At 39.8% G+C, this 27,818-nt stretch overlaps 2 protein-coding genes across 10 annotated transcripts in view; one reads left to right on the plus strand and one right to left on the minus strand.

The window, feature by feature from the left end:
* The window catches only part of stk36 (serine/threonine kinase 36 (fused homolog, Drosophila)), a 22,866-nt gene extending 15,949 nt beyond the window's left edge, over positions 1-6,917 (plus strand). The window contains exons 21-22 of one of the 2 annotated variants that reach the window (XR_003299583.1): positions 4,185-5,482; positions 6,789-6,917. Coding sequence is in view for 1 of the 2 variants with exons in the window: in XM_026371499.1 (XP_026227284.1) it covers positions 4,185-4,212 (28 nt within the window). In the remaining variant the exon portion in view is untranslated. Of the gene's footprint in view, positions 1-4,184; positions 6,205-6,788 lie in introns of those variants that run through there. The other variant, XM_026371499.1, reaches the window with a different exon arrangement.
* Positions 2,143-27,047, minus strand: phldb1a (pleckstrin homology-like domain, family B, member 1a). 8 transcript variants are annotated; one of them, XM_026371493.1, is made up of 25 exons: positions 26,837-27,047; positions 26,358-26,456; positions 22,036-22,134; positions 21,366-21,489; positions 20,214-20,384; positions 18,837-18,962; positions 16,626-17,686; positions 13,808-14,044; positions 13,524-13,655; positions 13,209-13,346; positions 12,497-12,625; positions 11,612-11,767; positions 11,411-11,521; positions 11,234-11,320; positions 10,991-11,122; positions 10,494-10,616; positions 9,763-9,903; positions 8,777-8,896; positions 8,615-8,693; positions 8,211-8,355; positions 7,767-7,857; positions 6,909-7,055; positions 6,211-6,430; positions 2,916-3,001; positions 2,143-2,370 (listed from the first exon to the last, which is right to left on the minus strand). In XM_026371493.1, the coding sequence occupies exons 3-25, from the start codon at positions 22,093-22,095 to the stop codon at positions 2,230-2,232; spliced, it is 3,957 nt and encodes a 1,318-aa protein (XP_026227278.1). In that variant the 5' UTR covers positions 22,096-22,134; positions 26,358-26,456; positions 26,837-27,047; the 3' UTR covers positions 2,143-2,229. The 8 variants fall into 8 exon arrangements, with proteins under 8 accessions (XP_026227278.1, XP_026227279.1, XP_026227277.1 ...); XM_026371494.1 differs by lacking the exon at positions 26,358-26,456; XM_026371492.1 differs by lacking the exons at positions 26,358-26,456; positions 26,837-27,047 and adding an exon at positions 23,734-23,903.
* Positions 27,048-27,818: the final 771 nt, after the last annotated feature.

Consider the following 27,818-nt stretch of genomic DNA (forward strand, 5'->3'; position numbering starts at 1 on the left):
TTGAACTTTCATTCTCGCATTAGATGCTTTTAGTGAAAGACGCTTTCATCTCGGGTGTATGTATGTGTGCGTGTGTGGGCATGTTCGGAGGTTGGGCAGGAGATTTTTCTCTTTAATCTCCTAAATTACTCTGAACTCACATGTGGATATGAAGCCTTATAAATTACAAATGTCTATAGTAAAAATGTTGTAAAACATGTGGGAGTAGAAGTTTTTGACAGGTGATGCTATAAAATTACCCTCTGAGCCGAGAGATATCTCTATTTCATCAGAATGTTTGAGGTTGATTTCAGACAAGGTTAAAATCGCCCATTAATATTGACAAAACCGTGCGAGAACTTTACTAATTCACTGCCTGATTAGCTTATTTGTGATCTAATGGCCTGGGGAAAAGTCCAGTCTGCAATTGTGAAAGTGAGGAGAGATCACCCCTAGCTCATTAATATTTCACCAACAATAGGGCTGGGTGTCACTCATGCTGATCACCACATAAATGAGCTCACACTGCCCTCTCAAAGATGGGTTTATTATTCAGAAGGGCTTAGCAGAGCCTCAAAGATACTGAAAGGCATGATACGTGAAAATCTCTCCCAAGGTCAGAGGAATGCAAATGTTGTGAACATTGTCAACAAAGTTGCCAAGTGTATGAGTGAAGGAAAAACATTTTTTACAGTGAATAGAGGAAGGTTGAATTATATGTTTTCACTTCAAACCATTTAAAATTAACATTTTAAGTGCTGAATCTAATTAGTGCCTGTCAGGAACAAGGTGTGTTTCCATGATTACCTACATGTGTGTTAAATATTCCAGTCATCCCTTCAATAAATTCATCACAGCTCCGTCATATATTATTATCTATCTGCATGTGCACCTCTCTTTCGTTGATTTAAACCAAGCGCATGAAAAAATATGCCCTGCGAACATATATATCCTACAGTATATTTTTTATGACAGAATTCATAAAGAACTTGTTGGCAACTTGAGGCGTCTTCTCCATGAGATGTTTTTTACATGATGCAGAATTTCTCAATGTTGAATCATGCATGTTAACATTACATGTAGTTCCAATTCAGTTTTTTTACATGCCTCTCAAGTACAGCATGAGCCATATAATTAATTATGCTAAGCCAAAAATACATATGAGGTGTGTTTTAAGTACAACTAGAACGAGCCTGTTAACCAAGTAAACCACCTGACTGTTCTTATGCAAATAGAGAACTTGTACCTATTGTGTGCTTTTAATTAAGTAGTAGTAGTAGTTGCAGTAGTAGTTCATTAGGAGAAGCTGGTAATTAATGATTTGTTTTTGAGAAACACTAATTAATGAAGCAACTGAATGTGTTCAGTTTAGCCAATTTGTCAACAAATTAGTTTATCAGACAAACAAAACAATATGCAATATTTATTTTTATTTATTACATGTGCAGTACATAATTATTGTACAATATCGTTATAGAGTTATAATTTAGTGATATTTAGTCTATAATTTGTTGTCTTTGATTTATTTATGTAAAATACAGAAATATTCATGCTGTGTTGGAAATATACAGTGTAGAGTGATATTAACATTTGTATTGTAAAAATCTGACAGAACATTACAGAAAAAATTGGCTTCAAGCCATGTTTAACTGAAGGTGTAACATATAAGTATTTAAAATAATTTTTGAATATTTGCTAATAACGTGTGCTTACTTTTTAGTTGTCTGAAATATTAAGATATTATTTTGTCTAAGAAAAGTTAACAAACCAAAAATTCAAAAAGTACAAATGTATCAAAAAGGAAAAAAAAGTCATCAGTCACTGCATGCACAGGTCGGCTTCAGAGGTGTAAACAGATTGAGCTTTTATGAAGTAAGAAATCTTCAAAGTGATAATGTAATTATTAATAATACATTTTGGTAGTAGAATATGATGCAGTTCTGTCCATACGCTTCCCTCATATATCCACTGGCAGGTTGTTGAAATTATTTTCCTTTTAAAGTGGCAGCAAGATAAATACAATAAATGCATTTTTGTTATTAATACATCGTCCCTCACTTAACAGCGTCAGACCATTTTATGAGAGCACCAGTTTGTTCATCTCTTCAGACCCCCATATTTTATACACCACGGGGTTGTGTGTCGTGGTTTTTGCTCCAACTCCGGCAGGGAGCAGCTCAGGTTGGCTTGCAGGTGTCTGGGTGCTCGCTCAGTCCCTGTCATCCTCCACATCCGTCACCCAGTGGTCCCTCAGCTCATGAACTGCGTGTAGCCCTCGGCACCTGTTACTATGACATCCATCCAGATCCTCATGGCCTCTGGGGACGGAGCCACCATGTAGTAGAGCCGGTCGTGGGTTTTAACACAGAAAGTCAAAGATGGGTTGGGGCTCTAGAGGGTCACGGAGATAAGGGGGGACATTTTAGACTAAAGACTGGAAAGCTGCACCTGTTGCATCTTTTTCTTCTGGGACATTTGTGAGAACAACAAAGCATATAATTGTATACATAGTACTGTATCTAATAGTCAGAAAAAGATCTGTTCTGCGTCGCTAAAAATATCTTCAGTCCGATCTTTATGTACAACAGACACGCAATTTGGAAGCAGGTTCTTAGTCATGATGACATGTTTACAGATAAAAGAAATGTCTGTGGATGTTTCATTGTAAAATTAGTACATGTACACTTAAAAAAAACTACATTTTAATTGTTGTTAAAGTTTATCAAAGCTAATTGTTAAAGGCAGAGCAGGTACAAGATATTTTCCTATATAGTATTTTCTAGGTAAAATACTGCACACTTTTTAAAATATGAATAAATAACCTTTTGAATATAAATCCATTGTAAACTATTTGGTTAAAAATTATAAACATTCATGCAAAACATTTAATTGCTGATGGAAGTTTGATTTATAAGTAATAAAGAAGGAGTGTTTACCTTGGTGGCACTGCGCAGATGATCATAATAAACCTCTTCAATCGCTTGAAAGTAAATGAGCCCTTTCAGCTTGGTCTCATGCTTGTCTGAGAGAAGAAACAGAAAAAAATATATTAAGAAACATTACATTACGCCTTCTACTGATGCAAGACCTCTGCCAGCCCTAACACCACACAGTACAACCAGCAAGTGATGTGGGGTTACATGTATCTGTTTGTTTTTGGTCAAATAATAGTGGACACTTTCTTATCTTTGTATTTTATTAATATTTAAATATATTTGTAAATATACAAATATTTCTTATTTGTTTTAAATCTGGGATCACAATATAGTACTCTGTCTCAAAGGACATGGCTTCATATTTTTGACACAGTCATCTGAGACATCAAAATAAGTTCAGTTTTCTATGGATCTAAAATATTAGTTTTGTTTATTAAGAATAATTAATAAACACATATATTTGCATATATAAAATGCATATGGAAATACCAGTAAATATACTGAGTAGATGATTCCTGGCAGAAGGATAAGGGGAAATAAAATTTCAACTGTAAACAAACAAAATTATTATTATCATTTTCAAATGATCAAAATGTCATTTTCTATTCTTGTGTGAGAACTGTTCTATGTCACTCTTCAGAAATTTGATTAATAAGCCAAGTGTCTTTTCTATTAGCGATGACTTCACTGAGCACAGTTTAAGCCTAAGATAGCCAGAGGGTCAGAGCAGTTCAATGGTGAATAGCTGATATATTTGAATGTATGAGGATTGTTAAATGTAGGTTAATTGGATTAATTAAGAACTTTATATCCTTTTAAATGTATTATCTTCCTTAATCTTGTTTGTTAAAATAAATCAAATCCTTCCATAAGTAAAACACAAGGACAATAATCTAGATGGAGGAGCCAGGCACAGAAACTGTTTTTAGGGGGAGAAAGGTGTTAACGTTTTTTCACAGCAACACAAAATCTATGAATAGATATGAGCACCACTGTATCAGATAAAAGTTAATTAAAAGTGCAAGTCTATTTCAAGCTATGCCTGAAGTCTTTACCATCCTATTAATCTGACTTGTTTTCTTCACTTTCACTTTGTGGATTGTCTCTGTTTTTTTAGCCCTTTCCCTGCTGGCGAGGTTGAGATGCTTTTTAAATCTTAAAAAGAAATGCCTCTTTTGAATATAGGATTTGATCTTTCAGAGCAGAATTTCCCTTCTAGCTGGTCTAACCTTGTGTCCAGTGCTTAGGATCGCTGTTCTCTGTTCACAGAATGCATTTTAGAGTCACTCTACACTGAGTTTGGAGGGAAACCTGCGGATGATGCTTATTGGACGCAGTAGCTGGACTGCTGTAGCGTTTTGCAAGGTTGAGGTTAAACTATGCACATTTAATACTTATCTTTTTCTTCCAATTTAATTTGTTCCAAAAGTGAATTCTTGTCCAAATAAACAGAGGTCTTTTCTTTTTGTCTCTTCCGTGCACGCTCAAACGCCCCGGCCAAGAAGCAAACATCCAGCAACAATTAAGGCAATGTTTTGAAATACGTCCGACACTTTCTCTTGCTTTCCCTTTTCCATAAGTCAAATCTGCTTAGTAATGAGATAAATGTTTTTGAAATGTGAGTTTCGTTTTATTAGTCACGAACAAGCCAGGAGCTAGCCTCCTCCCCAAGAAAAACACATCCAGAGAAAGTATTGCATCTTATTTCATCACCATCATCACCATCATCTTCGTCAGGAGTGAGGGGGTGAAAAGGCTAGGCAAGTGAGTGGAGGGAGAAGAGCAAAGAGAAAAGGGGCGACAGTAATGAAAAGATACTTGGATTCCATTTTGAACTTGATTGTAAAATAATGTCTCATAACATGCTTGTGGATTATTAAGAAAACCCGCTGCTCTCATTTCAAATCTAGGGGACTTCTGATAGATGTGAAGTACAAACTGAGTTTACGTTTAACAAAGACGACCAAGGAAGAAAATTCCATTTAGTGCAGCTTTAATTAGTGTTTGGATCTAGATGAGTAAATGCTGCTTGGGACAAAAAGTTGAGTTTACTATTAAGAAACACAGTAAGAGAGAGTGTACATCCCACACAAGATCCTCAGCGCTGCTGACAGGTGAAGCAGATAAATCAGCTCTTAGCCTGCTTTACAGCTGAAAAATTTTCAACATAAACTTTTTATGTATCACTTACAAGTAGATTCTTATGTCACAAAATTTAAGTAGTGTTTTTTTTTTTTTTTTTGTAAATACGGCCAAGGCTTACAGTGGACAGTATTAATGCTTTACGTCCCTTATCCTTATAGTCTTGTGGGTACAGAGGGCAGGGAGTATAAGCCTTTTATAGAGGGTGCAACTTTTTCACCCCATAGGCAAGAAGGAGAAAGAGTTTTTTTTTTGTTTTGTTACGTTGCTCTTAAACAGTGTTTGAGAATTGGTTGATTTGGAGCTAAACTTTGTCTCATATTTCAGATCCTACGATCCTCCTAAGATGTGGCGTCTGCATCTCTATATGAAGAAAACGCAACAGAGCACAGAAAACTAAAAAAAAAACAATTGCAAGAGTTCAGGTATGTACCATATAGTCCCAGTAATCCTTTTTTAGGGAAGTTCAAAATATCCTACACGTCTGCCACTATCAGTGACAAGCTCGTTCACAGGTATCTCGGACATGCTACATGAAATGATTATCCTAACATACTGCAGAAGGATTCTTAGACTTAACTATTAGTAAACCAGCAAAATAAAATTCATTAATCGCTACAGATTGACACCTGCAGTCATATATTTAATGCATTTGTATATGCTGGTTAGACAGAGAAAACAGATTATGAACTCTTTTTATTTAACGGCTTTAATAACTGTACCTTTTTGTTGAACTACATCAGTCTGAGTCAGTGATTTCATGTGGAGCATATAAGTGTTTTAAAATAAACAGCATATATTTATTTCCACACTAATCAGGAAGCTATTAGGTTGAAATCAAAACTTTGAGTCCCAGAAGAACATGTGCTTTTGTGTGCTCAGTTTTCTTCACCCAGTCTTAAACGGCACCTAAACGTTCCCTTGTCTTACCGAGTGTGAAACTGAACTGAACAATTGATATTGTCTTTTTTTAGTATCTGGGAATGTCAAACCGTACTCTTTTTTATCAAGTACACACATTAGGTCAAATTTAATTGACAATCTTAATATGTTTTTAAAAATAACTAATTAATGACCTTAATAAACTAACAAATTAGCTTTAGTTGATCAGATGTATGCTCATATCATAGATGACATGTCACTGTATTCTTACCCACGTAATAACAGAAGTTCCTCTTGAGACGGTCAAAAACGAACCAGCGTTTTTTCCAAGATTTGATTTTGCCACCCATCTTCACCAGGTGGCCCTTGCACATCTTCTCTGTGAGGATGACAAAGGGGCAGGTATCTATGCTATGGCCGGACGACTCCACATGTGCACGCAGGTCAAACTCCTCTTTGCGGTTGGGTAGATAGCGTGTCATTGGACGGGCCTGTGAAGATGTTTTGTTTTGCTTTAATGTAATGAAACAGCAGATGGCAGTTTTAGGTGCCTGAATGGTGTCCATTAGTGACATGGTATTAAGCTGATGTTTTTACATATTGTCACTATAAGCAACCTTGTTAACACTACACGTGTACACTTGAAGCACTGCTCATGTAAAAATATTGATTATAGCAGATTTAAGTTGAGCTAAGTGAATTATATTTGAGCATATTTATAGTTGGTAGACACAATCAACCAAGATGAAAGCTTGAATTATATGCATATTATACTTTTTGTTCAACCCACCCCCCACCCTCCTCTTTCTCTCTCTTCCCTGACAATCTTTGATCTTCCCATACACCCAGCCTCTCTTTAGTGTCTCGCCTCTCATCCTCTTCCCCGACTCTCCAAACCTCCTCCCTTCCCCTCCACCTCCCCTCTTCATTCTTCTTCTCAGCACCGTCTCCTCCCGCTGTTCCACTGACCTGGGAGAAGTGTTTCTCTCTCATCTTCACCTCCTCCTCCACCAGCCTCTGCCTGTGGGCCGTCTCATCCTGAAGCCTCCTCTCGGCCTCTTCTCGCCTCCTCCGCTCCTCCTCCAACATCTGCCGCCGAGTCTGCACCTCCCTCTCCTGGGAGCGTCGGGAGAGGAGAAAGAAGAACAGATGGAGAGGAGAGAATAAAAAATAACAGGGAGTACAGGGAGATGGGAGAATATGTTAATGATAGGCAAATATTGCAATACAAAGTGGGTGACTGTCAGAAGAGGCACACGAGAATTCAGGTCCCAACCCAGGGTTTTGTAAAATATATCCCTTAAGTCTGTATATAGAAGCGTAAGCTTTGCTGATGTAAAATGATCCTTTGCACCTTTCAGATATTTACACACAGGTCTATTTTGTTTCAATATGAAGAAATAATACAAAGGTAATTACACTTTGTGCAATTTCATTTCACCACACCAGTATTTTATAAAGAAAAACAAGACTTCTGCTGCAATAATTCAAAGTTATGTTTTTAAACTTTCTGCATATAAATTTGAATTCGAAAGTAAGTGAAGAAGTTTGTTTTTTTATTGAATTAAAGACAAAAGGGTGGCACATATAAATGCATTTTGCATTAATCATCAGTTTCATATTATTTTTTCAATTGTCATATCAAGACGCATGTAAAAACACGTTCCTAGTATGTACTGCATACTAGGAACTGAAACTGATAAGGCAGATGATTATTGAAGCTCTATGAAACCTAAAATTAACATGAAGGAGGTGAAGTTTTGGAAGTGATGGGAAACTGTTTTCCAGTCATGTAAAAACTCTGCAGCAGTAAAGTTGGGAACTCACTCGGTTCTCAATCAGCCTGGCTTTCTCCTGCTGTGCTTCCTTCAACATCTTCTCCATCTCTTCTATCCTCTGGGCCTCTAACCCACAGACACTACAACACACAGAGGGAAGGAGTTTCTGATAGCATGGCTATGACAAAGCTCGGGATGAGCACAGTAAACAGACCTGCCTGGAAACCAGACACTGAAAACAGCAGGAGGTGAAGACAAAGGTTCCTCCGTGAACACCAGTAGCCAAAGAGTCTTTGAACTTAAACAAAAACATGAACGAAAACTTGAAGGCGTTGGCATGGCAACAGCCAGTGTACTACTAGTCACAGGAGCAGACATGTAACAAAACATGTTGTCACTGGAACAAAGCGCAGTGACCCTTCTCCTGGGAGACGGGGCAGACTTGAGTGTTCCCATGGAAACAGAGCCAATTGCTCATTATCCAGTCTCTCACCTTTCTGGGGTACATGCAGAGTTGCCGGTGGAGACGCTGGTCTCCATGCTGTCTGAGCTCTCCAAGCTCAGTGTGTCATACGCCTGGTTTCCGCTTGGTGGCGACTGATGATGCAGGATGGAATGATGGACTGTGGGAGACACATCTGTGCAAGCAGAGAGAGTGCAGAAACAGCTGTCACAGACTCACAGTGCCCTCTGCTGATAGTGCCACCTCAGTGCTACTAATTGATTTTAAAACCAAGGCCAGTACCTGACATACTTGTGACATAGTGGTGAGACTTTTCCCACATGCATTACAGTAAGAGTCTACTGTATATTCTGCAGTCAATGTCTAAAAGTGATGTGTGCATGTGAGGTGAAACTCTGCTGTGTACTAAATACATTGAGAGTCAAGTACAGTACCTTTGCTCTGCAAAGTTATGTGCCTACTGGACTCCATGTCAAATGAGTTTGACAGGTCTCTCAGTGCTAACTGTAACCCCTGAAAAAACATGGAAAATAAAACAGACTAAATTACTCCAAATACTTAATTACAGTTTGGGGTTGTGAACTTTATATCCTTACCTTGGTGGATGAATTTTTCTCATGACTAACACTACTGGAGTGTGCAAAGGCTGCACCAATGCTGACATGAGTAGTCGGTCCTGCTAGACCAACCTCATCATCTGATTTGGACTTCAGTAGCTGAGGGTAGAGAGACATGTTAGTGCATGATTGCTTTTTTTAAGTTATGTGATAGTGACAAGCTTTTGCACCAAAAAGCGTGGGGATTCTTTCTAGAGACCAACAAATGAGAAAATCTTGGATTTAACTTCAGTTTGTGCTTCATTAGATTTTTTACCCACTTTAAATGTGTGGCGCAAATATTCTATAATATTATAGAGTGGTTAGAAGACAGATACTCTTCTCTTTCAGTTCACATTAGCAGACGAAAAACGATGATCTTGGATTTTAGCCTTGTGCCTTAAATGAGAAGCTCAGCACTGATCTGATTGCTGTCCTAACTCTCCTGGGCTATTCAGTTCAATTAATAGTTCAGTCTAGGTCATCTCTGCTCTCTCTTTACTTTTTATCTAATAGCGCTTTTCAACTGCCTCTCACCCCTTCAATTTAGTCTCCAGAGAAGCTGGAGCACTTATGTTGGCTTATTTGTATTGCTGCTTTATTTGTGCCTGTGGGCACATTTCCCAACATTTTATAGGATGCTTAAACATGCTTTCAAGTAATGAATTTTACAATAATAACACTGCGTTCCTTTTACAAAACTATTTGTCAAAGAGAATTTTCTTAGGAAGCCTTTTCGTCTCAGTACATTGTAGTACTGCTGGAGTCCATTATAGCTTTCGTGTCAACAGAAATGTCTCTTCTCGTTTTGTCCACTAGATGGACTCATTGTCATAAAAGCATGAACAGTAGAATTGTTCTTGAGAATTACCTGGATTCAAGGGTTTAAGGCACTAAAGCATCTGCCCTGCTATTTGGAGCAACACTGAATTCAAACACTGAAAAGCAGCTACTAAGACAGCATAAAGCAGTAAGCAAGAATTTACCTGCCCGTGCCTGCGTGTGGAAAAAGACTTTGCAGGCAGTGGTGGGGGACATGCCTCAGGCTCTCCAGCAGCCATGATGTCTTGGTACCAGCGTTCGAGGTTAATAGGAGCCATTGCATTCCTGCTCAGCTCAGGTTGGCTCTGACATGATGAGAAGGGATCAAGCCAAAGGAAAAAGCGAGCAGTAAAGCAACACTATCAGTAACAAAAGCATCAGGCAGGTAGGAAAGGTAAACATGGACCAGACTTTGTGCCAATTTCAAGCTCAGAAAGCCAAGATATGCTTCAGAAATTTAGAAATTCAGTGGATGGCTTTAGTGTTGAGAAAAGAAGCTCATTACTAATTACTGATAAATGCTTTTTAGAAACTGTACACTATCAAAAGACAAACTTGTGCAAAGAGACAGGAGGAAGGAAGACTTGCAGTTGAGCGGCATGAGAAGGACTCAGCGGAGGCAAGATGAAACGATGAAATGGAGGAGGAGTCAACTTTCTGCAGCCCAAAGATCTGACTTAACTGATCGACTGTGATGTATTCCTTTGTGTAAATCACCACACCATACAGACACACGGAGAAACAAGACACACACGAACATTTACAGAACAGGCAGAGAGCAGAAGGTGGAAAAGGACATTAAGAAGGTGAATGTTTAAGCCACAAAATTCTTCAGTATGATTAGTTGGGTTCACTATTTATCAGAGAAACAAATGAGAGCAAGCAGGGTGTCTACCTCACGTGGCAGACCTGGAGCTACAGCGAGGGAGAGGCATTGGAGAGCAGCAGGGGGAGAAGAATGAGGTTGCATAGAAGCATTTCCATACATCCTATAGACATCAGACAGTCTGAGGTACTCCTGCATCAGCAGCCAAAACACAGGGATAAGAATGCTGACCACAACTGGGGTTGATATTTAGAAAAGTCATGCAAAGAGTCACAATGACAACATGAGAACATCATTCATCCTTTCACTTAAAGTAAATAAGAATGACAGTGATTTCACAGTTTATTCTACCTAAAGACCTTTTACCCACTGTTACTGGAGTATGTACAAACCTCAAACAAGCATCATTTGTTGAAAAAGGCAGAAACCTGCCCCACTAACATACATACTGCAAGCCTGCTGTTTCCTGTGTTTGCTAAAACACCATCATGTCCATTTTCTATTGACACCACAGACATTTGGCATTTGTTAGGTTTTGTTGCAAATGTGATTTTGTTGAGATTTACCTCTTGTAGCCTAACAGGATAGAATTCAGTAGATTGGGTGTGAGAGGAGGAGAAGGAAGCAGAGGAGGGACAGGGGCTATGAGGATGACCATCCACATAAACAAGGTCAGGTTCGCTGATGTGAAGCAATTCCTGTTTAAAAAGTTAATCTATGTATTTAAAAGAATCCACTTTTCCACTTTTGCAGTCATTTTCCTCCAGCTTGGAAATCACACGTATCACGTCTCGCATGTTCCTGCTTACCTCTTTCATGTTGTTGGGATTTGGGAAGTTTCTCCCTCCTGTTAACGTCTCGTACCTTTTCTCCAGGGCAGACAACCTATCTTGCTCCTATGAGGCAATACCAATATTGATCATACCATACGTTTGCTTAAATAACAAACTAACATCCCTATTATCATATATGGTTGAGAGGCGAACCTTGTGTAAGATCTGCAGAGTCACTGTCCTGTCTTTGGTGATCCTCTCACTGTCTTGAGCTGCCTGTAACCCCAGCTGCTTCACCTGAGCGTCCAGAGCGGCCATCCTCTCCTGAGAATCAACATGCCACGTCATACTTATCATGTTGGTGACCATATTGTACAAACACATACATGCTTTCTGATGTACATGTATTCCCACCTTCCTCTTGGCCACGCTGCAGTGATACTCAGCTCGTTTTTGGAGAATCTGCTGGCTTTGTGTCTCCTTCTTCTCATCCAGACTGCTCTCCTCCTCCAGCTGGCAGAACTCCAGCTCCTCAAACTGCTTGGTCCCAGACTCCAGAGCTTCAGCTTTCTGTCCAAATACATATGCTGTTTTACATCTCTGAAACAAATTCTAAAGGATAAATTAATATTGTATATTTTATTACAGTTTTTCAGAAGAAAAGACCAAAACCAACAATCAGTTTAGCTGATTAAGTATTATTGTCTGTGTAGCCAGTTCCTGATATATTCCAACTTCTTTTGTTTTTCTGCGTCACAGACAGGCTAGGTAGTACTATATGAGAAGATGGACTGAAACAATGTTGATTTTTGGTGCTTTCAAGACGTGTTCACAAAAAGAAAACATGCTTTATATAAATAGAAAAATAACTGCCTTACCCCTCAAAATTAGCAAACATTTCTGCCCAAAAGTTATGTGGGTGTGGGTGATTTGTCTCATTCATAGTCAATTTTCCAATGCAAAAGGCATGCAAACTTTTTAGAGCAAAGCTGTTAATACCATTATTGATTACTAATTGCAACTGACACATTAAGGGAACAGCAGTGATAAAGCAGCAGTCTAAAATTGCTACTAAAATAGCAAAAGCATTGCCTACCATACATATAATCAGGCATACAAATGGCGTCAGCATAATAAACTTCAAATGCAGAATTTGCAGATCTATGAGAAACTCATAGTGCTTCACAACAGAGTCAGTGTTAAGTCTGTGGCTGTTTCTGTGCAGATCATACAGTATTGTTGTATTTGATATGTTATAACTCACTGTTGCCAGCCAGTGGGCTGCGTGAGAACACTGACCCTGCTGAGCTGCTCCTGTAACTGTTCCCTTAGAGACAAGGGGCATTTATCAAACTGCCTCTTCAGCTCATTGTACTCATTCCTCTGCTTTTCCAGGACCTTCCGCTCAGCCGACACATTAGCCCTGCCCTAAAAACAACATAGAAAACACACACACACACATAGTTGGGTCCACATTCACACACATAGCACCCCAGGTAGAAACAAACAAACAAAATAAAAAAAAAATCAGACAACTCAGATCCATGCAGCCATGCTTTTAGGTTAACAAGGCAATGCAGTTAAAAGATTAGAAGATTGCAGCAGAGAGGTGGAGGTTGGCAGGAGTGTTAAGGGTTAATTGCTTTACCAATTTGATAACATCAAAATTGGATAAAAATAAAAAGGTATATTCAGACTCTAAACGTTTTAGTGGTGTTGAACTCCAGCTAAAAGCCTAACACACAAACTATGTGACACTACAGACATGAGGCAGTTTGTGCTTTGTATTTCAGGACAGACATCGACTAAACAAGCAGTGCAAGTAGCCAACAAATCAGATAACAGTCCACAGATACTGTGTGTCTAGATATGGTCTAGATCATTTCCACATTCATGAAGGAGGGAGTTTTTATAGATTCAAACATCCACATGCAAACTATACAGATGAAACTAAGGACTTTGAGCAAACTGAAAGTTTAACGTATTACAATGTTTTGTCCTGGGTGCCCACCTTGTCTTTTGCTTTCTGGGTGGCCTTGTCCAGCTGGCTGAGTTTGAGCTGCAGTTGAGAGATGATTTCATTTTCAGCCTCCACCTGCTCGTGCTCTGCTCGCCTTTCTGCCTGCAGCAGGGCTTGCTCCATATCCACCTGGAGATAAATATGAACTCTGAGTCTGCAAACCACAAAGTATTTCACCGAAGATTTGTTTAAACTCATGGTGTCATAAGTACGCTTCCTCTCCTCTCACTACAAAGAGTTAATCTAGGAGTTCTGTCTAAGAAACTGCTATATTTCATAATCGATCTGTCTGCTGTGTGTGTCGACCTCTTGTTTGGTCTCTTGTAGTTGCTGCTCCAGTTCACCAACTCTGTTCTTCAAGTCTTCAACCCTGGACATTAACCTGTTCCTCTCCTCCTCCAGATAAACTTCATCATGACCAGCTAACAACTCTTCACACTGAGGGCAGATTTGAATAAAAAAAAAAAAGGTCAGACTCCTTGTTAGAGGAAGAAAATAATAAAAATTAATGACATGCTTAATCGACCCCCTTGGTGAAAATACACATTATGTAATCCACACTCGCATGCCTGCATGAATGTATTCATTACCTCTTGATGTGTGCTCTCAGTGCTGCTAGACTCCTCTATCTGGGTTTCCTCATCTGTCTCTCTCACCCTCTGGGTTCTGTCTACTCCCTGAAGGGGCATTCCCCCTCCTGTATCCAAGCTGGTTCCTGTAGTACTCCCTAGCAGCCCACTCCTCATCACCTCAGCCAGCTCCACAGCACTGTCCTCATGATTATACTCTGCACACAGGTTCAGGATGGTCTCCAGCCTCTGTCGCTCCTATAGAGGAGATGTGAGACATGAGCATGCTGTCCTACTTCAGATGTCCTTGTGTGACAATGTCCCATTTAGGCAGCTGTCCCTCTGAAACTGGCACAGGACTGTAACCTGATAACAGCAAGGCTGGAGCTCTTGCCTTTCAAGAGGGGAGGCACAGTAAAATCTGTCACATTGGGAGTAGTTTATAAAAACAAAATATGTGATGAGAAGAATAAATGGGAGCTACTGAAAGTATCTCTGATTACACTAAACTAGTTTTTCGTCTGAGAGAAGCTTTAAGCGTGTTTTTTTTTATATGTTATAGCTTGTGGCCAGTCTGCTGTCACTCTAAACAATAGGATTCTTGCTTATTCTACCAAAATGACAGTGTGAAATATGTAATCATCATTCCTGTTAAACAATAATGAGGAATCTGGCAAAACAATTAGCACAAGTACATCTAACTAAATCATTGTCTCTACAGCTAAATTCCACAGCCCACTTTTCTCTGATGTCTAAACTCTTCAGGTTGCTAAAATAACCACAACAACTCTGTATTAACTTTTATAGCAAGATTTACTTGCCATACAGTTTATCCTTGACAAAAACACCTTTAAAGTTAAACTAAAGCTTGAGTTGTACACTGGCAGGTTAAATTAATTATGAACATAGTAATAGAAATATAAATTTATAATGAACCGTTTTATTCGACAGATTGTAAAATTTAAAGCAAAACTTTTGGTATTTTTATGATAATTTCCTAGTTGTTAAGTTGAAGACAGCCATTTAGTTTAGCTTAACATAATGTCAGGAGAAGCAGCCAAGCTGGATCTGTCTGCAAAACGGTCTGACAGAATCTGCCTGATACCAAATCATGTTAACTATTTTGTTGAAACAGAAAGCATAAACAAGATCAAGAGTGGTACAACATAATAATAATAATAATAATAATAATAATAATAATAATAATAATAATAATAATAATAATAATAATAATAATAATAATAATATAATATAATTTGTTACTTACTTGTTAAGCAGTTAAAATTGCCTATCACTACATGACTGTACTTCCATCCACTATTTAAACCACTTAAGAAATCCTGGAATACTAGCATAATGTTAACAATCTCATAATAAATTCATATAAAATAAAACTCATACAATGGAGAAAATACCAACGGATCTCCGGCAAAAACACCAACTAACACATCTTCAGAGTAAGAACTATCTGCTCATTATCTGTTAATATGTTTGCAGGATGAATGGTTTACAAGGTCTACACATGGACATACTGGATGACTCAACTCAAGCCTTTAACCCAACTATGTATCCACAGCGGTCAGAGTCCTACCACCCAGCTCAGATGCACGTTGTGAGTAACTCTCTTATTTGTTACCAGAAACCTTTTGGTTCCTGAAATAGTCTGGGGACATGGAGGGCTGGTAATGACCCCCGTCTGCCTCTGTGGTCCATTCAGCTGTTAGAGGCAGGCTTGGGTGGGGGCTGAAGAATGGTTGGGGGGGTTGGGGGTGTGGATTGAGGATGGATAACAAGTATGTCTATGATCTAGTGTTGGTGTTCATAAAAAGAGCTTCCAGTCTAGTGGAGGCAGCTTTGAAAGAAAACACCGCCCGTCCTTTTGGCAAATATAGTGTTGAGCAATTACCTGCCACGCCCTCCGCTCTGGACCTGAAGACTTGTGCAGGAATGTTTACCCCGTGCCACTTGAGCCGCAGGCATCGACCATGCCAGTAATGGGGAGATGAGCTAGTGGCTGTATGCCAGCAGATTTAGACAAGATATCTGAATGCAGACATGGTGTCTGCCATGCCAGGCAGTCTCAGCACCTTCTGAACTATACTTATATCTTTTAAAATGATGCTAATTGTCTATTTTAATCAATTCTACTGTGTTGTCTTTAATATTGTGTGGTGAAGCAAATACAAAAAAAAGAAAGTTGATTAAAAAACATTTAATCATACTGTGGATATAAGCTTCCTTACTAACTAACAAACATATTACCAAATCAATTTAACATAAATTAATTCACCTGCAACAGGTAATAATTTGAACATTTAAGGAATAGCATGACATTTTGGAAAATGTTGCTCTGTCTTGCATGCAGTGGTTAGATGAGATCTCAATTATTATTGATTATTACAAGATTATTTCATCTTGTTGCCCAGATTAGCCAGCTGATGGTTAGCTTACTTTAGGAAACACAGAGGAACACTTTATCTCTGTCTGAAGGTTAAGAAATACCCCAAGATCGCTAATTAGATATTAGCTAATAAGACATTAATTAATGTTAATGTCTATTGTTTGTTAAATATGTACAAAAAATGTACAAAATGTGCTGAATCTCTAAAACTCAATATATTATATGTCATTTGTGAAACTAAGGTGCCCACACTACATTTTACATTTAATGTGGTGCTTCAACGCAGTTATCTTTATGACTACTTAATGAAGATTCACATCAACATCCAGACTTGGAATGGGCATGTTATATTGACATTATTCTCTACTCTTTATAATATATATCTATAATATAATAATATCTATGAAGTCATATGTTGCTGAAAAGCAGATCACTTACCAGTTTTTCCATTTCCTGCTCTCGCAGCCTCTCCTCTCTTTGCCAGCGGTGATATTCCAACAACTCATCCTCATTGTCACTGATCTCAGAGATGCTGTTTTTGCGTTCCCTAGTGTATGGTTTCTTAAGACTCTGCTCCTTGCTGGAAGGTCCTGCCATGGTGATGCAGGAAGTTTTTCTTTGGCTTTGAGGGCTTGCAAGAGGAGAAGAATCCAGGCCTGACGTGATGGTACTTCCTGGGCCAGGTCTCACCAGGCTTCCAGGTTGTTTCTCTAATCCAGAGATTGGTGATGGACTCTGGGCATACAGAGCCCTCATGGTTTCTGCTTTAGTTGTAAGCTTGCGGTGGCCCTGAGGGCTTCCGGGAGTAGATTTAGCAGTGAAGCCTTGTAAGGCAGGAGAGGAAGCCAAGCTCTGCAATCCTGGAGTCCCTCTCTGGGACATGTGAGGGCTAAGAGGAGGCCGTTCCCTCAGACTGGTGGATCCAGTTGACTCTGGATTCCTGAGCCTTGGAGAGACATCTACATGGCCCTGCTCTCGCATGGGGCTAGAGGATCTCTTCTGTAGGGAGGGACCTATCACTCTGCGGTTGGACGGAATTGGGGTGGAAATTTTTACAGAGGACGGTTTATGAGTGAGGCTTTCTATGCCCTGCCCTGACCCCCTGCTAGGCAGTGTGTTGCTTGACATGTTCTCTGCCCTTATGATCCTGAGAGGCTTGGGGCTCTCCTGGGCCCTCTGACCACCACTACAGCTTGAGGTGACAGAAAGTGAGGTCCATGAATGTGGGACAGGACTAGGGTTTGTATGAGTGGACCGAGCCGGTACTGGTGGGGTTTTGTTGCTGTTGGTGTTTTCATAAATAGACTCCTCTGTGGTGGCTTTGTTTCTCTCACTGACCATTTGCGGAGGTGACGGCTGAGGAACAGGTCTTCTACCAGCTGCTGATGAGGAAGCCTTTAGCACTAAAGAGTCCTGGAGTTTCTCTGTCATGTTGTTAATTTTTGAGTCTCCATTGCTGGAAAAAGACTGATGGTTCCCATTCAGTACACTTTGGGAGTCTGCAGAAGGGACACAGAAATACTTGTGGGTTACCATTCCTGTTGAGTAAATAAGGAGGTCAAGCGCACTTAAAACGACAGATGTAAAAACACACATGAACAAACACACAGCATGAAGAATCTGTCCTCTCTCATCTTTATTCTGACATCCAGCACACCTCATGTTAATACTGTAGGAGAAAGGCAGTAACCTAGAAATTATATTTAAATCATATTTAAATTCAGTGCCTCAGTGAGCTACTTTAAAAGTGATACATGTCTAAAGGCTGTTGTTCTCCTGTATTAACCAAAGAGTTTGGGATGTGGTGCTCCTCGGTTGTGTTGTAATCCTAAAGGGATCTGGAGCTGCTAAATATAAAAGCTGCAGCCGTGTACCTCATTCAGAGCAGATGAAATCAGGGTCTGGTCAGGAAAGAGTGGGCTGTGCACACTGGGCAGGGTGTGGTGCCCCTTACTGTACTGTTCAGGCATCAACAGCCAAACCAGTAAGGTCAGAGGAAAATGGATTTTAAATATCACCAACAGCTACAAGATAAGAGCTACAAGAATAGTGTAACATTACAGTAACCGTTTGAAGACAAAATTACAACAATCCTTTGTCACAGTGGGCTCAGACCTCGAGTGAAAACCACTTAAATGAACCAGATCACAATGTAGGGCACAGATAATTAGCTCTGGACAAGCTATTTCTGCATCCTGTTTTGGGTAATAATAACTAATCTCTCAGTCATACAAACCCAATCAGGCAGATATGAAGAAAAAAAAAATAAGCTGGCAACTTAGAGAAGTGAAGCAGGTTTTGTTTTTTTACATCCAATTATCTAACCATCAATCAAGCATTTACTCACATCTTACATGTTTATTGCATCTAATCATGTCCAATTTCATCACAATATGTCATCCTACCCAAAGAGAATTCAGAATTCTCTGAAAACGAACAACATTAAATTGGGAAGTTACACAACTTTTTCACTTTTACAGTAAGGTTGAGGGCACGGTTGTAACAACTTGTGTGAGCGTGTAGCAGCCCAAACTATTTGCTCTGCCCAGAATAGCTGCTGAGGAAACCGTGCAACCTTGGGCCACACAGTTGTCATTGACCAGCTCATTTCTGGAGTGTATTGTGTAAATATCAAAGTAGGGCCTTTACCTTGAGGAAGACTTTTTGTGGCTGTTGGTCCATGGCTTGCTCCTGGCAGCATGCTCTTCATCCTCAGGGCCTCCGCTGGGTGGTTGAAGCGGAAGAAGGCAGACTGACCAAAACACAGCATGCACCCTGCCAGAAGAGATGACCATGTGGGGAGAAAGTCATGAGCCATGTGTTAGTTATCATTCTCAAAGAGGAAAAATATTCACACCACTATAAATGTGTCGCTAAACGGATTGTTGACATAGCATTTTGGATATTCAAACTTTAACTTAAATCATTCAGCTAATTCCAACTAATACATGATACTAAATCAAGCCTTACAGTGGCTTAACAAATGACTATAATCATCTATAATGGCTGTAGTCCCGGTGTGCTTTTTACAGCGTAGGTGCTGTGTAGGCAAAGAATTTCATGATACCTTTCTGCTTCCTGTTGAACTATTGCATTCAATAGTCAGCACAACACTTGAGTGTATCAAGCAATTCTTCTGTGAGACTTATTTCTTATTTTCATGTTTTACCACTGAATATTTCAGCTTCAAGGTCCTATAGTGCCACATATATAACACAGAACTTAATATATGGACTGTTTGTTGTTTATTTGTAGCTACTTATTGTACTTGCAGCCAATTAGATAGTTTGGTTAATTACAACCTTTAAAAAAAAACTTTCCCTCTCATTTGGTAATTTGTAATGGCAACGTACTCCACCTCCTAAACAGTTTATTTAAGGCTAAGTGACAGAAATAAATAGAGCAGTTGAACTCACGTGTAATTAACCAGTAAGTGAAAACTCCTTTTCCTTTCCTTGCATTTCCTGTGGCTTTCAAAACTGCCTGATGTATTTCCTGAAAGCCACGCGCTACAGTTTTGTTTCCAGTTAAGGATATTCCACAGGGAGTTTAGAGCTTATTTCCTCCTTCAAAGTAAAGTCAACATCATTCCTTATTAAATAGAATGAGCTTTTTCCTCAACCCCTGTACTCTCAAATCATTTTATTCAGTAGTTACTGTCCTTGTTCAGCAGCTCTGTGTCCACGCACACCGGCCGATCACCCAGCTTCAAATGACATTCTGGTGTAGCTGCTGGCTTGGATCCCATTTAAAGGAGAGTGAGGGGGGTGGGACTGTTATGCCTTTTTTTATGGCAAGCATGCGTATTACTGGATGGACATGTCACTGTGTTGCTGTTGTGGAGCTCGATAGTATTTGTACCTAATTTGCTTAATACTAAGAAGAAGGTGGAGCATTCTTATCAAACACTACGGCCATCTTTAGTAATTTCACCTTACGTCAGTATAATCACTGTAAATATGCACAACTTTTGTTTTGATAATTGTCATTTTACAGCAGTCGTTAAGCCTGTGAATGTGCTTGTACCTTGTGTGAGGCGAAAGGGTTTGGCGATAGGAAGGCCATCTACAGAGCACTGGTTTCCACATGGGTACAACGTGATGCTGCCTGCTTGGTTTTCGATGTAACAGTGCTGAGCTGCGATGCCGGGGCCCTGCAGGGGTATATCTGTCCCCTCACTGCCCAGCGTGGTTCTCCCTGCAACAAGACAAAGCATGTTCTTAGCGTCAGTCGCTGGAAATACGTGTGGACCTGTGAATACTTTGGTGAGGTATTCTTGGGTTGCAGTTTAAAGCCACAGAGGATGGGAGCTCATCACAGAGGTCAAACCCACAGGGGCGGAGTAACTAATGGAGTCAATATGCGGGTATATGCTGAACAACAGGTGTTCGTCTAGAGGTGTTTAGCCTGGCAGATGACGGGCATCTTATCTGCAGTAATTAATATAGCTATATACAGTACTATTCACTGTAACATGATTATTGCGTCTGTTCTGTCACTGTTTGAGTGAAAGATACAGTATATAGAACCAAATACAAACACATAAACTGCATATTCTTATTTTATAGCACAGATGAGACGCAGCAAAAGGAAACTCCCAGAAGACTTTATTCTGGGATGCTACTGTCACACCCTTTCCTCTCTCTGTTGTGTCTAGGCTCAGTGGAGACAAATGGTGCAAGAATATCACAGAGGATGCACAGCTTTAACTGGGGCACAGTATAAGAAGCAATAGTAGTTTGTTATTATTGTCTTTGTCAATCACAAGTTCTGCTGCTTAATCCTTAAAGAACAATTGACTTGTTTTGAGTAATGTACTTATGAAAGAGTCCATACTTCTTTTTGTGCTTACAGTGACATACCGTAGATCACACATCCCATAGTCAGTACAGACATTGCTGTGCTGATATAAACCGCAGTGTAAAAACACAGAATAAAAAACATGTGGAGTTTTCTGATAGGGCACTTACCTTTTACAGTTACCTTTAAATGGTGCGATATGTTAAATTGAGGGCACATATTTGACAGGCTGAATGTGCATCGTTTTAAATGAATGTAATATTTAATTATGACATGGCATAATTATGTGATCAGCAAAATGTATAGCATAGTTCCTTTTTCATGAAGTTTAATTCCTACCTATTTCTCCTATACACATATACATTTAAAACTACATACCTTCCAGCAGTGGTAGTAAAGTTATGGCTGTGCTCAGTCGTCCACTTCCCAAACTAACCAGGTGGGGGCGCTCCGCCTGGACTTTCAGGGACTTGCCTGTCTCGATCAGGTCTAATGGAGTGCTCTGGCAAAGTAAATCAGTTATAAAACATCTTTACTTGGGACATCGTGATGCTATTGAGTCATTTCTACACACAGCATATCCATTTATACACACATCTGTGAATTCTCAGAGAGAAACCTGCAGTTAAACATCAAAACCTAAGTAAGCCTATTAATGCTTAGTGCTAGTCACAAATATGTGAGCTGTCAGCATTAGTGAGTGTAGTAATTGTCACATGTGCAGCATTATTCATCAGCTACATTTCATGACTGTGTGCACTTACATCATTACATTTAAATCATGTAGCACCAACACGTACTGCAAATACAGACACTATACGTAAAACTGTAAATTATTGTAGCAAGTGCTGATTGGTAGATTTGAAGCTGAAGCTAATTAACTTTACAAATGTATTATTTTTAAAAAAGGACTTACTTTACTCTTACACTCTCTTTACACTGATTAGCAAGATGACCCACAGTACCGTACAAGGTACGGACAGTACTGTTTCACACTATTTAATACCAATTCAAATGATCACAGACCCTGACGTAAAAATGGACTCACCTGTAAGACCTGGTGCATCTGTCGGCCATGCTCCATCTTGTTTTTGCTCATACTGTCCATGTTGGCTGGAGTGTCTGAATAATCTGACACATGAAGATCCTGAAGCAAACACACACATGTACAGAGAGAAAGAGGAGCAGCAGGAGATGAATGAGAGCACTGGGGATACTGCTACTACAGTTGTACTACAATGGGAACAGTGCTTTCCTTAGAAAGCCTTGTGCCCTAGTTATAGGCCCATGTGACCAAACTATTATACTGGGTAATTGTTTCTCCAGGACGAGCTAGACAAAACCATTCATCAAGATAGCTGGCATTGATTTATGCCTCAATGGGAGAGTGATTACTGATTTTACATGTAATAGAATGACTACAAACAGGCATTTGCAGCAGTATTATACTGTGTCAATATCATCACTATAGTGCTTATACATAGCAGAAGGTGTGAATGAGCTCTGCAGGTGCCCTGAACGTCAGGGGTCAGATCATTACTTCCTCTGACCAACATGAGTCACTGTGACTCACACACAGATTCTACAAACACACACACACACAGACACACGTTTGCAAACAGATGCTGCAGATTAGATCCAGCTGTCTGCTCATCACACTCACATCAAACGAGAGTGGAGCAACAACCCACTAGGACCAGACATGTCCCAAACAACCGAACACAGACACATAAGCAGGCCAGATGACTCACACCGCCCCTTCACTATCACCCACATGTGGATACCAACCTTTAACAGAAAACTGAAAATAGACACAGCTATATTGTCTGTTTTGTCTAGCACGGAAACTTAAATGAGGTATGAGATGTGGCAACAGAATGTGCTATTCACATATTCTCAATACCCATCTACCCATTTCCAGACTAACACATGGCTGCATTAAAATGTCAATGCTTGAGCTATTTGTTGCTTCATGTTGACATCAGGTATCAGTTAAAATTCTTGATTTTTTTTTTTAAATAGCCAAAATCCATCCACAGCTGGTGTGCACCAAGTTTAGCTTGTTGCTGTTTTAGACAACAGAGCGTTCAAGCTGCGTCTGATGTCACTCCAGACGAAGCTGCTGGGTGAAACCACGAACATCTGATAATCCAGTCCAGTGTGCGAGTCTCAGAGGACCCAGTTACACAGAGAACAGACCGTCCTCTTTGTTCAGTACTGACACTAGGCCCCTCACGCCTCTGCTGTCAGCCCACTGACTGTCATCACTGGCCCGCTTTCAGCCACGCACTCAGACACAGGACAGGAGAGTGGGCAGAGTAATGTGTCTCGTCTGTCTGCCTGACTTGCACACAAATACACACATATGCTTCTGCACCCACAAGCCTCAGTGATTTAACGTACACGCCCAGGCTGGAGTATAGTTTTAATGCTTGCAAATGCAGGGCCGTCCACAGTAACCTGTCATTATGGGAGCAGTTATGCCCTTCAGAGTTGCCATGAGCTTCTGAAAATAGACACCACCAGCCACACAGTCTGGGCTGCAACTTTTAAAGAGAAATTACTTCTGCTGAGAACACTGACAAAACAGAGGAAGACACTTAAAATTCAGATTTAAAATGATTAATAAAAGGAAAAACTGTGTCATTTTCTAAAGGATGACATAAAAACAGGAAGAAAACTATTTTAAAACACATGTGCTCAGTTAACGGTTGCCTTACCTCACTGAGAGACATGCAACTCTTACCATTTTCCTACTTTTACAGAGTCCAAGCAACAGCTAGATCCATGATTGTGTCCGAAGCCTAATCCACAGAGCAGTGTCCACATAATTGTTTATGTCTCGCTCCTTGCTTTTTTCATTCACTCTCCGAGTTCTCTGCTATTTCCCTCCTCCCAAGTCCTTCTCCTGCCCATCCTGGTGCAAAGTTACATCCCTGACACGCAGCAGAGGGGGACCCAGTATCAGCACAGCCCTCTAAAAGGAACCTTTATGTCTTGCTAAAGGTTCTATGTTTTGTTGACATCCTTTCTCTTCTTGGCACATAAAACCTGAGGGTAAAGACGTTCACTCTAACTATACTCTAACCCTGATCTCCCAAAACATAACATAAAACAGGCAAGTTCACATCCTCCTCAGAGGTTCCCTGAGATGTGGTTATTCCTACAGCATTTCCACTGACTGAAAAATCAGATGGACCACACCAGATGACCAGAGGAGGCAAAAAACAAGCCTTGCAATACTGTGAGTCCCCTGAGCATCATCTATAGTTAAAGCAGGTGTTAACAGTCTGACCCAGGGAGGAAACAACACGTTGTGTAGGAGTAGGAGATGGAAAAGACCTTGTGTCCCCTTCCTGCTCTGAGTTCTGTGCCACTGATGTAACAAAGTGGAAACAGGGTATTTCCACTCTGTAAAACTGTTGAATAAGAGTTAATGATAATATGACACACCACAGTGTTATAAAGTGTCCACTTGGTGCATCAGTGATCATTGGATGGAGACATATAAGTTCCACAGGAAGTGAGTGAACACGTGTGAGCTATTTTTTCAGCTGTCCCATAGGAACGAGTTGGCTTATAGACAGCCCGAGAGAGAGTTCAAGAAAGTGGGAGAAAGAATCCACTATTGATCTCTCAAGGCTTTTCCCATGGTCGGGAGCCAGAGAGGAGCGATGGAGGAAATGAAGCAGAGGATGAGTCATGAGGAAAATAAAAAACAAACAAACAGAGGCAGCTAAGTAACCAGATGGATGGTAGTTTACATATATGTTAGATACTCTCAGTGGTGATGTGGAAGTTACAGCTGAGCAGATGAGAAATCGCTGAGTGGTCTTTAAATTGTTGCTGTGAATGGAGATTAGTCACGATAGCTGTCCACCTACAGAAAATGTAAATAATATAGTGAATGAAAGGGGTGTGGGTGTCAATATGTTAATATGAAGAGATTAGCTGAGAAAATGACCCACATAGACTAATAATCTATTATATTGATTATTATCTAATATGACTGAATGCATCTTCATTTTACTGTTACACAGTTTTAGTTGTAAGCCTACATTGAAATGATGCCCCAGCATTATAAGACTGAAAGCATCTATTGTGGGAACTTCCCATATTCTTGTGATATACCCAGCCCTGAACTGAGCCTCTCAAGCAGCACTTCCTCTCAGGCCAAGCACAAATCCTGCCTCATCTCCTAACACTGACAGATCTAAACATGACCTTTGCCCTAACCTTGATTTAAACTTAAGTGGAACCATTTGAATGTTGGGTCTTGTTCTGATTGTACATAGTATGGGAGGAATGCTGCATGAGAAGCTCATCTCAGGACACGGATTGAAGACTAATTCATAGATGGAGAAGATTAAAATAATCTACAACAAGAATCCCGGCATTTGCAAATTCTCTAAGACATCAGATATACATATTGACACGATAATGCTATTGGTATCGTATGCTTTCCTCTAGTTGATGTAAAAACCACATTCTGATAAATTGCAGCAAAGACACTAATTCACTGTGTACAAGGCATGACCCCAGACGAACCAGAACCAATAAAATCTAACAACAGGAAGCTGCTCAAGTTCCCAAAACCTTCCCTTTATAGTGTTTCACCCAACATACAGTGGCAAGAAAAATTATGTGAACCAATTAATTTGTCATAAAATCATAAGATCTGATCTTCATCTAAGTCAAGAGTACTAACAAATATGATGTGCCTAAAATAATAACACCAAATAATGCTGAACTGTTGTGTCTTTTTTGAGAACAACCATAAAACCCTCATAGTGCTAGTGGAAAAGTGTGTGAAAAAGAACAGTGCTGCACGCCTGAAGTTTGCCAAAGTGCACATGGATACTCCATAGCAGTATTGGCAAAATGTTTTGTTGACTGAAAACTAAGATTGAATGATTTGGAAAGAACACACAGCACTACATCTGGCATAAAAAGGTCACTGCACATCATCATGATAAATTATGACATCCACATACTTTTTCTACTAGCACTAAGATGTTTTTATTGTTTGTCCTCAGTAAAAACATGAAAGATCAGATTCTTTGTGTTATTATTTTAGTCACATCATATTGGTTAATACACATTTTATAACAAATGAATGCAAAAAAACAAAATTTCAAAAGGTTCCCAGACTTTTTCTTGCCACTGTATGTGCATTACTCTTTCTTTTGCATGATCTGACTTCTTGTCTTGTATTAACATAATAATATTAATATTAGATAAGAAAATAAGGCATATCTATATGCAAATAAGTTATAATTGTTAAAGTAAACATACTCCGTTTTCCCAGACACACAAATGAATCACCCTGGAAGGTGTTTTAGTATTCAAACAGTTTGTTAACATACTCACTCAGGCACGTGCACAGCTCAGACTCCTGTTGAGGAAATTCTTCATCAGTCTGTAATTCCACCAAAGTACATCGCTAGACGCATGAGCCCCAAAGGCAGCCTGATCTCACACACACACACACACACACACACACACACACACACACACACACACACACACACACAGTGTCCGGTCACAGAGCCGTCTGTGTTTACCACCTAATCTCTCTCTTTCTAAAAAACAGATGTCTTCCACCTGTCCCCACTGTGTTGTAATATTTAAGGTATAAGTGGATGATAAATGACTGATAAGAACGATAATGACTATATGTAAACTCTCACACAGTTGATGGTAAGTGAGACATAAGTGTGTCACACTGGGCTGAAAACCATCATCATAAGCTGCCACAATAGCCCCATTATCTCCTTCTTTCTCTCACTTACTCTTTCTCTCTCCAAGTGACAAACAAGCATCATCAAGCAAATATTTTTTCTCATTACCGGAGCTGGCTCGGAACATCTTCTTGTCAATCAGTCCCGATATTAAAAGCACCATAGGCGAGGCGTCTCCAGGTCCTTCTTGAGGATGGAAACATGCTGTCAGTTCTTCACTGTTGGTGAGTTACTTTCAGTCGGCACATCTGCATACGTCTTTCTGCTGTGTCCACCCCTATTTCCCTCTTGACTTCATTCCTTTTCCCATTCATCTGAAAACAACCCACACTGCGTGCATGCTCTGCTTGTCATAAGGCAGATTTGTTCTTTAGATTTCTAGATTCTCAGATACAGAGCATAAGCAGAGCATACCCCCTACCTTTCATTCGTAACTCTCTGCATCATGTATAAAACCACCATGGAAAAAAAGCACATGTAAACAGAAGAAAACTGAAAAAAATACCACTGTTTGCTTTGTTTTGTCAGACAGCTGAGAAGAGCTGCTCCAGTAAATTTAGAGTCTGACAGAGTGCCAGCCAGGAAATTATAGTTATCACAGTCAGTGGATTCTCACAGTTTTCCTCTCAGGCTGGAATTTTTAGCCTGGCTCATTGTGTTGGACACGTTGTCAAGGCTCTAGTAATTGGTTCAGCCTGTTCTGGGCTCAGTTCAAACTTGGCACATCACGCTGCTTTGGCCACCAATGAAACAGCCGAAGCAGACAGAAATATCTGCATGCTGCATTAGGGTTGATTTGAGGTGCGCGTGTTTGAGACGTGATGAGAAAACACGTTAAATGGACCAGAGATTACATGAAATAACTAAATATCTTATAGATCCCACACACAAGTGTAGCTCTTAGGTGGATCCTCAAAATAGCATTTTGTTTAATTTACTATGTGTAGTCTTACTCCAAGTCTTTGATTTGCAGCGGAATGATGAGAGAACATCTCTTGGAGGAGTATCTGCAGTGAACCGGTTTCAGTTGTTAAATGAAAACATACATGGACATAAACATGTCACAAATATACCAGTTATAAGATGTGAA

Source organism: Anabas testudineus, chromosome 14 (assembly GCF_900324465.2).
Source record: "Anabas testudineus chromosome 14, fAnaTes1.2, whole genome shotgun sequence".
NCBI lineage: Eukaryota > Metazoa > Chordata > Actinopteri > Anabantiformes > Anabantidae > Anabas > Anabas testudineus.

Coding starts and splice junctions, on each gene's coding strand:
- phldb1a (XM_026371489.1), bottom strand. Junction 7,858..8,210: donor TCTGCATGTACCCCAGAAAG/GTGAGAGACTGG, acceptor TGTGTGTTGTAG/TGTCTGTGGGTTAGAGGCCC. Junction 7,056..7,766: donor CCAGGCTGATTGAGAACCGA/GTGAGTTCCCAA, acceptor CGACGCTCCCAG/GAGAGGGAGGTGCAGACTCG.